Raw genomic sequence first — 13,626 nt, 5'->3', positions numbered from 1 at the left:
CTGACAAAAGGGGAGGCCATTGATAAGTGTACAGCCTATCTTCAAAAAAACCGTCCCAAGCTTTGCTACGACAAGGCGCTGGATGCTAGCTATTCAATTGCCAGTGGAGTCATTGAGGGAGCTTGCCGTAATTTGATCAATGACCGTATGGATCTAGCCTAGTCAAAGTAGAGTCTGCAAGGGGCAGAGGCTGTGTTTAAGCTACGATCATTTGATTTAAGTGGAGATTGGCAGGCGTATTGGAACTTTCATTAGGAATGTTCTTGCCTTCGTAATCATGGAGGACTTATGAATTTGGCGTCGTAGCAATGGAACCACACCCATTTGCTTTTCACCAGCCCAATTGATATTTTCCTGAATCACACTGTCCAAACGGTACAAGACATTCAGGGGAATCATGATACAGCCATTTCAGTACCAGATTAAGAGTATGGATCACTTTGGTTTGGTTGCCGTAACATGCCGGTAGCTAAAGATAGCTGAATATATTGATGCACGCATAACCAATGACTCTGATGCACGGAATGTCACTATCGGACAGGTAGTTGTAGCAATGATTATTAATGGCCTTGGTTTTGCCGGTAAAATGTTGCATATGTTTCCATAATTTTTCGAGAACAAGCCTGTTGATCAGCTGGTTGGAGAAGGCATTCAGCCAGAACATTTAAACGATAAAATTCTTGGACTGGCTATTTATGACTTGTATGACACTGGCGTCCGCGAGTTGTATCTGAACCTTGTCATCAAGGTCGTCAATAATCTGAAACTGCCTTGTAGGGCAGTTAATCTGGACGGTACCAGCCTGCATGTGGATGGTGATTACAACAGCGATGAAAACCCAGATGACTTGAGCTGTATCCATATCTGCTAGGGCTATAGTCGTGATCACCGTCCTGACTTTAATCTGGTGGTCTTGTGGTTAATGACAGAGAATCAGGCTGGCATTCCTCTATTCATGGCTCCATGCCGCGGCAATATAAACGACAAAACCTGCTTTAATGAGATCATCAAAAAACACTTGCCCTGCTGTAAATAGGCTTTGAATAACCGCTATATGGTAGCTGATGTGGCACTGATATGTTGCCGGAATCATTAAGTCTCTAGATAAGCAAAAACAGCTGTTTATCTCTATGGTTTCCATGAATATCAAGGAGGCAAAGGAGTTAGTTAAAAAAGCACTTTTGATGCCATTGCAGCCTGTTGAGGGCCATGAGGATTATTACTCTGCTGAGGTATCTTCCTGTTATGGAGAGGTTGAGCAACGTTGGGTTATGTTCCGGGATGGTAATCGCAGGCTCTGTGACCAGAAAGCGCTGACCAAATGGTACAGGAAAAGTTACTTAAGGAGGCTGGTAATCTGGGAGAACTGGGCAAAAAGGCATTGTGTGCGGATTTTTTGATACGACAATGCAACCGCTAAAACATCATGGTTTTCGATATATCCGGTAACGAAAAAGAGACATTTTTATGGTGATATAATGTGGTCAAACCAATAATTTCATAACACCGTCTCTTGTGAACGCATCCTGCGCCCATACTATAGATTATTCATTCTTCTCCTCAGCTCGTGATCATTTGGACTCTATTATTCAGTACCTTGAATCCACTCTCCAGCAAGAGCATGGCACCATAGAGAGTTATATCCAGACTGAAGGCAACGAAGTGTTGTGCCTTCTTCTACACGGTTATCTGGATAAGCAGGTCAATGATGAGTCGAAGCAATCGTGGTAACTGGTAGCGACGGTGAGCAGAGGAATCGCGTCAGGAACAATACCTCACGATAACTGACCAGCTTGTTTGGTTCTGTCGTAGTCAGCCGTCGCAGTGACAGCCTGCGGAAGTAATTCAGCGTGTTTCCGCTGGATGCTCAGTTAACCATCCATAATGGCATGAGGTAAAAATTGTCATCGATGTGATGGATCGTTCTTATGATAGAATGATTAAACGACATCGTGATAGTTGCCCAAGAATGGTTGGGAAACGATAGGCTATGTAACTGTTAGTGGATACGGCTCAAGACTTTGAGGCTTTGTACGGACCGAGCTAGGTTGTAATTGAGCAAACAGAAGACCTGTAGATCCTCAGTTTTGGCGGTAATGGCTTGGTGATGCGCTAGTAAGGGTTGAGGGAAGCAACACGGGAGAACGCGCAAAATAGTCAGCAGAAGCTGCAAACCTAGCTCAGTCCAAGAGAGCAGAAATATAGCAAACGAATGGCATAGGTAGCCATAGTTTATACGGTATAACCAAATCCTAGAACGGCATAATCGGTCATGGATATGGATCGGAAGAGCGCAATGTTGTGAAATTCTGTCCTTCCGGCAGGAATAAGAGAGTGAGGGCAAGTGTAGAAAGATAGCGGCAGCCGTGATAGAAGAAGCTTTTTAGGAAGCACTCAGGCGAGATCAGGAGTAGAAACGGCAGTAGGTCATTGTTATTGATACGCACTCTTATAAGTGGAAACTGATTCCCTAGATTATGAAACAGAAGGTAGTTAAGGCAACCATCATTATGGACTTCATCTATGTACTTAAATATCTGTGGAAAGCCAGTTGCTGCTTACCCGACAAGTGGGATGAGGCTATTGAAAGCTGGGTGGCAGAACGGTCCATGAAGATACTCAGTGGAAAGTCTGGCAAGGTGGTCATGGGAATCAGGCCAAGTGCGAGCAAGTGAGGTCTGACAAAACATGAGTCTATTGATAAGTGTGCAGACTATTTTTAACAAAAACGTCATAGGTTCTGCTACGGCAAGGCGTTGCTGCTGGCTATCCGATTGTCAGTGGAGTCATTGAGGGAACTGGCCTCCATTTGATCAATGACACGTATGGATCTAGCCGTGGCAAAGTGGAGTTTGCAAGGGGCAGAGGCTGTGTTGAATCTACGCTCACTGGATTCAAGTGGAGATTGGCAGGCGTATTGGAGCTTCCATAAGGAATGCTCTCGCCTTCGTAATCATGGAGGACTAATGAATGTGGTGTCGTAGTAAGGTAACCACACCCAACTCAAATTGAGGAAGAGCCTTAAAATTTGATGCCATATGGTCTTTTTTAAAAAATATATGCCATAAAGGAAATTATTAATGCTTACAATTCTCTTTATGGGAAGAAAGCAGGTAGCTGCCGACGCACTGGCTTATTTACTAACACTGGATAATATTGAAGTTGTTGGTGTGTTAACCGACAGTCATCTTGATATTTCTCCTACTTATGATGTTGCTAAAAGCAATGGTTTAACTGTTTTTGAATTTGCCCAAGCACTGGAGGCTATAAAGGTTGGCAGTCTATCTTTTGACTTAGGTATTTCAGTTTTATTCTGGCGTAAACTTGTTGATGAGTTTCTTACCAAGCCTAAACTTGGTGTTGTTAATTTCCACCCTGCCATGCTGCCTGACTACAAAGGTACTGCTGGTTATAATATGGCTATTATGGATGAGCTTGAAGAGTGGGGCGTAAGCTCCCACTATATGGATGAAAATATCGACACGGGAGGTATAATAGATGTTATACGGTTTAAAATTTGCCAAAGATTTGAAACTGCGAAAACATTAGAAGCTAAATCCCAGACGGTTCTTTTTGATCTGTTTGTGAAAACTATTAATGAGATTATTCAGAATGGAAGTATGTTGAACACTATTCCTAATATTGGAGGTAGGTATTTTAGTCGAATGGATATGGAAACCATGAAGGAAGTAAAACCAGAAGATGATGTTTCTAAAAAAATTAGAGCTTTTTGGTTTCCACCTTATGACGGCGCATTTCAATATATTAACGGAGTTAAGTGTACTTTAGTAAATGATTTTATTCTTACACAATTAGCTGACCAAAATGCAAGCAGCTTATTCACAGAACAGTCTAACAAATAAGATTGAATTCTCTTTTGGTGTTGTTTTTTTGATACGACAATGCAACCGCTCCCATCCGTTTTCTACTCATAATGATATTAGATGTTAGACTTTCCCATGAGCCGTGGAAATTAAAGTTTCTCGAGTTACCAAGGACTACAAAGCTATTAATGAATTTTAGTCTGTGGTTGAATGTGCTAAATACACGTCCCGTGACGTTTGAAATAGTGGTTAATGCCAGTATTTTTATGCTTGACCGTATACATAAAATAGCCGTAAGCTTTGGTCTTCAAGAGATGTCCTACTTTTAAGGCGAATTAAAAAAGTCGAACAGCGTTAATGATATAAAATGGTCATAGATTTGAAATAAAAGATAACACTCGAAGTTCGACTAGTTTATTAATAGGTCATTATTTATCTAACTATTGTAAGTTCAATAGGTTCACCCAAAAGCAGGCTCCAGCATTTCTATTGTTTTTCTTAAGTGTCAGTTATTAAGTCCTCACACTTCATTTAGGTACGCTAGGGCGTGATGTTCAGATATGCCACGATATTGTGTGCCAGCAGCTTGCGAGCTATTTGAGAGGTTCAATGCCATTTGGTGAGGCTCTTTTGATACGACAATGCAGTGTTAAAACATCAGGGTTTTCGATATATCCAGTACGAAAATATGCGGTTTTATGGGGATATAACGTTGTCAAACCAATAACTCCATAACACCGTCTCTTGTGAACGCACCATACGCCAATACTATCGATGATTCATTCTTCTCACCAGCTCGTGATCCTTTGGACGCTATCATTGAGTACCTTGAATCTACTCTTCAACAGGAGTATGGCGCCATAGATGGCTATATCCAGACTGAAGGCAACTAAGTATTGCGCCTTATCCTCTAAGGGTACATGGATAAGGATGGCAATGATGAGTAGCAGCAATCGTCGGTAACTGGTAGCGACGGTGAGAAGAGAACTCACGTCAGAAAAAATACCTCCCTACCACTGACCAGCTTGTTTGGTTCTGTTGTAGTCAGGCGTCGCAGTTACAGCCAGAGGAAGTAATCCAGCGTGTTTCCGCTGGATGCTCAGTTAAACCTCAATACTTACAAGTGCTCTAATGGCATGAGGAAAAACATTGTCAACGATGTGATGAATCGCTCTTATGATCGAATGGTTAAACGACATCGTGAGAGTTGTCAAGGTATGGTTGGGAAACGACAGGCATGCAACTGGTAGCGGATACGGCTCAAGGCTTTGAGGCTTTTTACGAACAGTGCAAGGTTGTGATTGAGCAAACATAAGACCTGCGGATTCTCAGTTTTGACGGTAAGGGACTGGTGATGCGCTAGGGATGGTTAGGAAAGCAATAAGGAAGAACGCGCAAAAGAGTCAGCAGAAGATGCAAACTAGGCTCAGTCTAGGAAAGGAGAAAGACCGCAAACGAATGGCACAGGTGGCCACCGTTTATACGGTAAAACCAAATCCTCGAACGCATAACCGGTCATGGATATGGATCGTAAGAGCGACAACGTTGTGAAATTCCGTCCTCCCGCCAAGAATAAGAGAGTGTAAGCCCGCGTAGAAAGAGAGGCGGAAGCCGTTATAGAAGAAGCTTACGAGGAAGATCTCAGGCGAGATCCGGAGCAGAAACGTCAGTTGGTCATTGTTATTGATGGGCACCATCATCAGCGGAAACTGATTACCTAGATTATGAAAAAGAAGGGAGTTAAGGCAACCGTAATCATGGACTTTATGCATGTACTTAATATCTGTGGAAAGACGGTCACTGCTGCTACAATGTGTAGTCTGACGCTCAGAAAGCCATTGGTACACCTTCTGTTAGTACCGAAACATTAATATGTGGCTTTCTGGGTTGCAGTGCATAGGCAATCAATCATGCCATCAGGTTTACAGCAAAGTAAAATGGTGAACGGTGTCTAGTATGTTTGATCTGCGGAACATTCTCCAATTGATAATTTACGCTCGCTATTGCTGCCAGTTTCCTCAACATCACTTTATCAAAGGCCTTCAGTTCTTTTGTCTTCATATTTCTCCTGACTTTAGTTACTAGGTTCAGGCCTTTCTCCTGCAACTCAGCTACCAACCTCTCAGAGACATAGCCCTTATATCCATAAATCCAACCCATTAACTCTTCAATGAGATCTGGTACTGGTTTACGGTTATCGATGTTAGCCGTTGTCAGGCAAAATGATAGAATTTCTTCGAGATGGTTAATGATAAGGTGTAACTTAAAATCTGTAGACGTTTTCCCCCGTGTAGCCTCTTTACTGAAGACCTTGTGGCTGTTGATTCTATGGTTGTCACAGACCGAGATAGGCGTCGATTCAATGAATGACAGGCCAGTTGGTTGCTCCATGCACTGAGATTTTAGATAAACCGTTAGTGGTATCAAAGCCTGTTTTATGAGTTCTACAAAGCGATTGTAGTATACCAAGTTCGGGGAATAGTCTGATGTATGTTGTGTGATCAGTCGCTGGTAATAGTGCTTAAAATTGAGAAAGGCACTCTTATGAAAATAGATGATGATGGTCATTATTTCACTGAGCGATAGTATGGATATCACTGGAGGCTTTTTCGAATGACAGATGAATTGTCTATGCCATTGTGATTACAATGTTATGCAGAAATCACCCACATCACAGAATACACTGACAATAGACACGGGATCATCCAGTTTGTTATCTATGGTTTGGTATTCGAAAGATCGTTAAGTGGTTGTGGCTCACCTGTCTTTCACCATAGAATTAACGTTAGTTCGACGCTTCAATTTTGGCTACAGCTCTTGGATTTTAAGGGCTTTAGTCATAGTGATGTTGTTTGAAAAGTGCATAATGTCTCATTTTGAGCCTTTGCCAGCCAATAAAGTACTCAAAGCACTCTTTTCCCGTAACATGAATATGTACAAAAAGGCTTAAGCGCTATGGAGCGCAAGGGATTATCTAGTCGAACTAATGTTACACAACAAAGTGTATGAGGCTATTGAAAGCTGGGTGGCAGAACGGTCCTTGAAGATACTAAGGGGAGAGTCTGACAAGGTGGCCCGGGTAATCCAGCAAAATCTGAGCAAGAGAGGTATGACAAAACTGGAGGCATAAATAAGTATACAGACTATCTTCAAAAAAACCGTCCCATGATCTGTTATGACAAGACGCCGGATGCTGGCTATCCGATTGCCAGTGGAGTTATTTAGGGAGCTTGTAGCTATTTGATCACTGACCGTATGGATCTGACCGTGGCAAAGTGGGGTTTGTAATGGGTAGAGGTTGTGTCGAAGCTAGCTCACTGGATTCAAATGGTGGTTGGCAGGTGTATTGGAACTTCCATAAGAAATGCTCCCGCCTTGGACTCATGGAGAACTAATGAATGGTGCGTCGTAGCAGGGAACCACACCTAAAGAAAATCATCGATCAGGCAGTAAACAGTTGTGATAAAATCTTCAGTGGCCATGGCTGAAACAATCATTGGCCTGTTTATCCAACGTGAGTTTGATGGGGAAAGACAGGTGATCCCCATCCACTTAGTTATCTTTCGGATACCAAACCATAGATAACAAACTAGAGGCTACCGTGTCTATTGTTAGTACATTATGTGATGTGTATGATTTCTGCAGAACATTGTGAATCACAATGGCATAGACAACTCATTTGTTATTTAAAAAAGCCTACAGTAATATCCAAGCTATCGTTCAGTGAAATAATGACCATCATCATCTATTTCCATAAGAGTGCTTTTCGCAATTTCAAGCATTATTACCAGCTATTTATCAAACAACATAAAGCAGACTATTTCCCGAACCTAGTATCCTTCAATCGCTTTCTAGAACTCATGAAGCAGGCTGTGATACTACTGACAATTCATCTAAAGTCTCAGTGCATGGGACAACCAACGGGCCCGTCATTTCTTGATTCGACGCTCATCGTTGCCGGTGACAACCATATGATCAACAGTCTCTAGGTCTTCAGTAAAGAGGCAAAACGTGGGACAACGTCTACAGGTTGGAAGTTTGAGTTTAAGTTACACCTTATCATTAACCATCTTGGAGTAATTTTATAATTTTGCCTGACAACGGCTAATACCGATGACTGTAAACCAGTACCAGATTTCATTGAAGAGTTAATTGGTTGGATTTATGGAGATAAGGGCTATGTCTCTGAGAGGTTGGTAGCTTGGTTGCAGGAGAAAGGCCTGAATCTAGTAACTAAAGTCAGGAGTAATATGAAGACAAAAGAGCTGAAGGACTCTGATAAAGTGATGTTGAGGAAACGGGAGTAATAGAAAGTGTGAATGATTAGTTGAAGAATATTGCGTAAATCGAACATACTTGACACCGTACACCGTACACCGTACACCGTACACCGTACACCGTACACCGTACACCGTACACCGTACACCGTACACCGTACACCGTACACCGTTTAATTTTGGTGTAAACCTGATAGCAGGATTTATTGCCTATGCACGGCAGCTCATAAAGCCACATATTGATGTTCGGTACTAACAGAAGGTGTACCAATTGCTTTCTGAGTGTCGCACTCACGTTACTTAGTTATCTTTCGGATACCAATCCATAGATAACGAACTGGGGGCTCCCGTGTCTACTGTCAGTGTATTCTGTGATGTGGATGATTTCTGCATAATATTTTAATCACAATGGCATAGACAACTAATCTGTTATTCAAAAAATCCTAAAGTGATATCCAGACTATCGATCAGTGAAATAATACCATCATCATCTATTTCCGTAAGAGTGCCTTTAGCAATTGCAAGCACTATTACCAGCGACTGATAACATAACATAAAGCAGACTATTTTCCCGAACCTAGTATCCTACAATTGTTTTGTAGAACTCATGAAACAGGCTTTGATACTATTGACTGGTTATCTAAAGTCTTAGTGCATGGGGCAACCAACTGGCCTGTGATTCATTGAACCTACGCCCATCTGGGTCTGTGACAACCATAGGATCAGCAGCCACAAGGTTTTCAGTGAAGAGGCTAAACTGGGGAAAACGTTTACAGGTTGGAAGTTTGGTTTTAAGTTACACCTTATTATTTTGGAGAAATTCATCATTTTACCTGACAACGGCTCACACCGCTGACCGTAAACTAGTACCAGATCTCATCGAAGAGTTAACGGGTTGGACTTATGGAGATAAGGGCTATGTCCCTGAGAAGTTGGTAGCCTAGTTGTAGGAGAAAGGCCTGAACGTGGTAACTAAAGTCAAGGAAAATATGAAGCCAAAAGAGTTGAAGGTCTTTGATAAAGTGATGTCTAGGAAACTGCAGTAATATAAAGCGTAAATAATTAGTTGAAGAATATCACTCAGATCTAACATACTTGACATCGTTCACCATTTAACTTTGCTATGAACTTGGTGGCATGATTGATTGCCTATGCACGGCAGCCAAGAAAGCCACATATTGATGTTTTGGTACTAACAGAAGGTGTACCAATGGCTTTCTGGTCGTAGAACTCACGTTAATTATATTGAGCTGACGTAAACTAACGTTAGTTCTATGGTGAAAGACAGGTTAGCCACAGCCACTTAGCTATTTTTCTGATACCAAACCATAGATAACGAACTGAAGGATCCTGTGTCTATTGTCAGTGTATTCTGTGATGTGGATGATTTCTGCATAACATTTAAATCACAATGGCACAGACAACTTATCTGTCATTCAAAAAAGCCTCCAGTGATATCTAGGCTAGCGCTCAGTGAAATCATGACCATCATCATCTATTTCCATCCGAGTGCCTTTCGCAATTTCAAGCACCATTACCAGTGACTGATCACACAAGATAAAGCAGACTATTGCCAGAACCTAGTATCCTACAAACATTTTGAAGAACTCATGAAACAGGTTTTGATACCACTGACTGGGTATCTAAAATATAAGTGCATGAAGTAACCAACGGGCCTGTCATTCATTGATGCTATGCCCATCGTTGTCTGTGACAACTATGTTATCAACAGGCACAAGGTTTTCAGTGAAGAGGCTAAACTGGGAAAACGTCTACAGGTTGGAAGTTTGGTTTTAAGTTGCACCTTATCATTAACCATCTCGGAGATATTCTATCATTTTGCCTGATAACGGCTAACACCAATAACCGTAAACTAGTACCAGATCTCATCGAAGAGTTAACTGGTTGGATTTATGAAAATAAGAGCTATGTCTCTGAGAAGTTGGTAGCCTAGTTGCAGGAGAAAGGTCTGAACCTAGTAACTAAAGTCAGGAAAAATATGAAGCCAAAAGAGCTTAAGGCCTTTGATAAAGTGATGTTGAGGAAACAGGCAGTAATAGAAAGCGTAAATGATAAGTTGAATAATATTTTGCAGATCGAACATACTCGACACTGTTCACCATTTAACTTTGTTGTAAACCTGATGGCAGTAATGATTGCCTATGCAAGGCAGCCCATAAAGCCGATATTGATGTTGCGGTACTAACAGAAGGTGTACCAATGGCTTTCTAAGCGTCGAACTTACGTTAAGTAGCTTTGGCTTACCTGTTTTTCACCATTGAACTCACGTTAATTATGTTTAATCTGGCGCTATCACGTGTAAGTTTGGCGTTTTTCTCGGTTTATCAGAGTTTGGTCGTATGGTCGTATGGTCGTATGGTCGTATGGTCGTATGGTCGTATGGTCGTATGGTCGTATGGTCGTATGGTCGTATGGTCGTATGGTCGTATGGTCGTATGGTCGTATGGTCGTATGGTCGTATGGTCGTATGGTCGTATGGTCGTATGGTCGTATGGTCGTATGGTCGTATGGTCGTATGGTCGTATGGTCGTATGGTCGTATGGTCGTATTGGCTGAAGTCATTGGAAATTATGGAAGGTTCGATTTTTCGTGGAAGTAAGAAAAGTAGAACATTGCGGTAACATTGTGAATCACAATGGCATAGACAACTCATCTGTCATGCAAAAAAGTCTCCAGTGATATACAAGCTATCGCTTAGTTAAATAATGACCATCAGCATCTATGTCCATCAGAGTGCTTTTCGCAATTTCAAGCACTATTATCAGCGACTGATCACAAAACATAAATCAGGCTATTTCCAAAATTTGGTATCCTACAATAGCTTTTTAGCACTCATGAAGCAGGCTTTGATACCACTGACGTTTTATCTAAGGTCTCAGTGCATGGGGCAACCAACTGGCCTGTCATTCATTTATTAGACGTCCTCGTGTCTGTGACAACCATAGGATCAACAGCCATGAGGTCTTCAGTGAAGAGGCTAAACGTGGCAAAACGCCTACAGGTTGGAAGTTTGGTTTTAAGTTACACCTTATCATTAACCATCTTTGAGAAATTCTATCATTTTGATTGACAACGGCTAACACCGATGTCTGAAAATCAGTACCATATCTCATCGAAGAGTTAACTGGTTGGATTTATGGAGATAATGGCTATGTTTCTTAGAAGGTGGTAGCTTGGTGGCAGGAGAAAGGCCTGAACATGGTAACGAAAGTCAGGAAAACTATGAAGTAAAAGAGCTGAAGTCCTTTGATAAAGTATGTTGCAGAAACTGGCAGTAATAGAAAGAGTCAATGACCAGGTGAAGAATATTTTGCAGATCTAACGATACTCGACATCGTTCACCATTTAACTTTTCTGTAAACCTTATGGCAGGATTGAATGCCTATGCACGGCAGCCAAGAAAGCCACACATTGATGTTTCAGTATTAACAGGAGGTGTCCCAATGGCTTTTGGTGTGGTGCCCTTGCTACGCCGCCACATTCATTAGTTCTCCATGATTACGAGGGCGAGAGCATGCCTTATGGAAGTTCCAATACGCCTGCCAATCTCCACTTTAATCCAGTGATCGTAGCTTTAACACAGCCTCTGGCACTTGCAAACTACACTTTGCCCAAGTCAGATGGATACGGTCATTGATCAAATAGTGGCAAGCTCCCTCAATGACTACACTGTCAATCGGATAGTCAGCATCCAGCGCCTTGTCGTAGCAGAGTTTGGACGTTTTTTTGAAGATAGTCTGTACCCGTATCAATGGTCTCCCGTTTTGTCAGACCTCTCTTGCTAGAACTTTGCCGAATTTCCCGAGCCACCTTGTCAGACTATTTCCTGAGTATCTTCATGGACCGTTCTGCCACCCAGCTTAAAATATTCTCCTTCCCCTTTTCGTGTAAGCAGTGACCGGTTTTCCACAGATATTAAGTACATGGATAAAGTCCATTATGATGGTTGCCTTAACTCCCTTCTTTTTCATGATCTAGGTAATCAGTTTCCGCTTATGAGAGTGCCCATAAATAACCCACTGCCGTTGCTGCTACAGATCTATCCTGAGCGCTTCCTAGAAAGCTTCTCATATCACGGTTTACGCCTAACTTTCTACACTGGCCAACACTCTCTTATTCCTTTAGGGAGGACGGAATTGAACAACGTTGTCGCTCTTCCGATCCATATCCATGATCGATTCTGCCGTTCTATGATTGGGTTTTACCGTATAAACGGTGGCTATCTGTGCATGCGTTTGCGATCTACCTTATCTCCTTGACTGATCTTGGTGTGCAGCTCTGCTACTCTTTTGCACGTTCTTTCTGGTTGTTTCCCTCAAACTTACCCGGCGCATCACCAAGACCTAACCGTCAAAACTGAGGATCTGCAGGTCTTCGGTTTGCTCAATCCCAACCTTGCGCTGTTCGTAAACAGCCTCAAAGCCTTGAGCCTTATCAGTTAAGTTACCAGTTGCATAGTCTGTCGTTTTCCAATCATCCCGGGGCAACTCTCACGATGTCGTTTAATCGTTAGATCATAAGATCGATCCATCACATCGCTGACAATTTTTTTCTTTATGCCATCATAGTACTTGTCAGTATTGAGGTTTAACTGAGCATCCAGCGGGAACACACTGTATTGTTTCCGCTGGTTGTAACTGTGGCGCTCGATTACTACAGAACCAAACAAGCTGGTCAGTTGTCTGGGAGTATTTTTTCTGACGCGATTGCTCTACTCCTCGTCGCTACCAGTTACTGACGATTGCCGTGGCTTATCATTGGCTTGCTTATCTAGATACCCATGTAGGAGAAGGCGCAACACTTCGTTGCTTTCAATGTGGATATAGCTCTCTATGGTGCCATGCTCTTGTTGGATAGTGAATTTAAGATGCTGAATTATAGCGTCCAAATGATCACAAGTGGTGTGAAGAATGAATAATCGATGGTATTGGCGTAGGATGTGTTCACAAGAGACGGTGTTATGTAGTTATTGGTTTGACGACGTTATACCACCATAAAACCGTCTCTTTTTCGTTACCTGATAGATCGAAAACCATGATGTTATATTGGCTGCATTGTCGTATCAAAAGAGCCGCACCAATTGATTGTCGTTTGATATTTATTAGAGAAGTTTTAATATGAGATCCTGTTTTATCATTGCAGAGGCTGGTGTTAACCATAACGGGGTTCTAGAGTTTGCGTTGCAACTCATTGATGAAGCGGCAAAAGCTGGGGCCGATGCGGTTAAATTTCAGTCATTTAAAGCGGAGCAACTAGTCTCCAGATATGCTAAAACTGCTGAATACCAGCGAGTTAATACTGGAATTAATGATCAGTTTTCAATGCTTAAAAAACTTGAAATGTCAGCTGAATTTCACCAGGAGCTATTTAACCACTGCAAAGAACAAAATATCGAATTTATGTCTACACCTTTTGATATGGATTCAGCACATTACCTGATAGATTCTGGAATGGAAAGGCTAAAGGTGCCTTCCGGCGAGCTTACCAATATTCCATTTCTTAAG

At 42.0% G+C, this 13,626-nt stretch overlaps 1 protein-coding gene across 1 annotated transcript in view; it reads left to right on the top strand.

The window, feature by feature from the left end:
• The window catches only part of LOC311329356 (motility hub protein FimV-like), a gene marked incomplete at both ends in the record, with an annotated part of 73,579 nt that extends 61,110 nt beyond the window's left edge, over positions 1-12,469 (top strand). The window contains one exon of the mRNA XM_084463209.1: positions 12,399-12,469. Within this exon, the coding sequence (XP_084319335.1) occupies positions 12,399-12,469 (71 nt within the window). The remainder of the gene's footprint in view (positions 1-12,398) is intronic.
• Positions 12,470-13,626: the final 1,157 nt, after the last annotated feature.

This window comes from Borostomias antarcticus, assembly GCF_949987555.1.
Source record: "Borostomias antarcticus genome assembly, contig: scaffold_186, whole genome shotgun sequence".
Taxonomy (NCBI): Eukaryota; Metazoa; Chordata; class Actinopteri; order Stomiiformes; family Stomiidae; genus Borostomias; species Borostomias antarcticus.
Note: the sequence above shows the minus strand (reverse complement) of the source record. Positions and strands in the feature narration are given on the sequence as shown.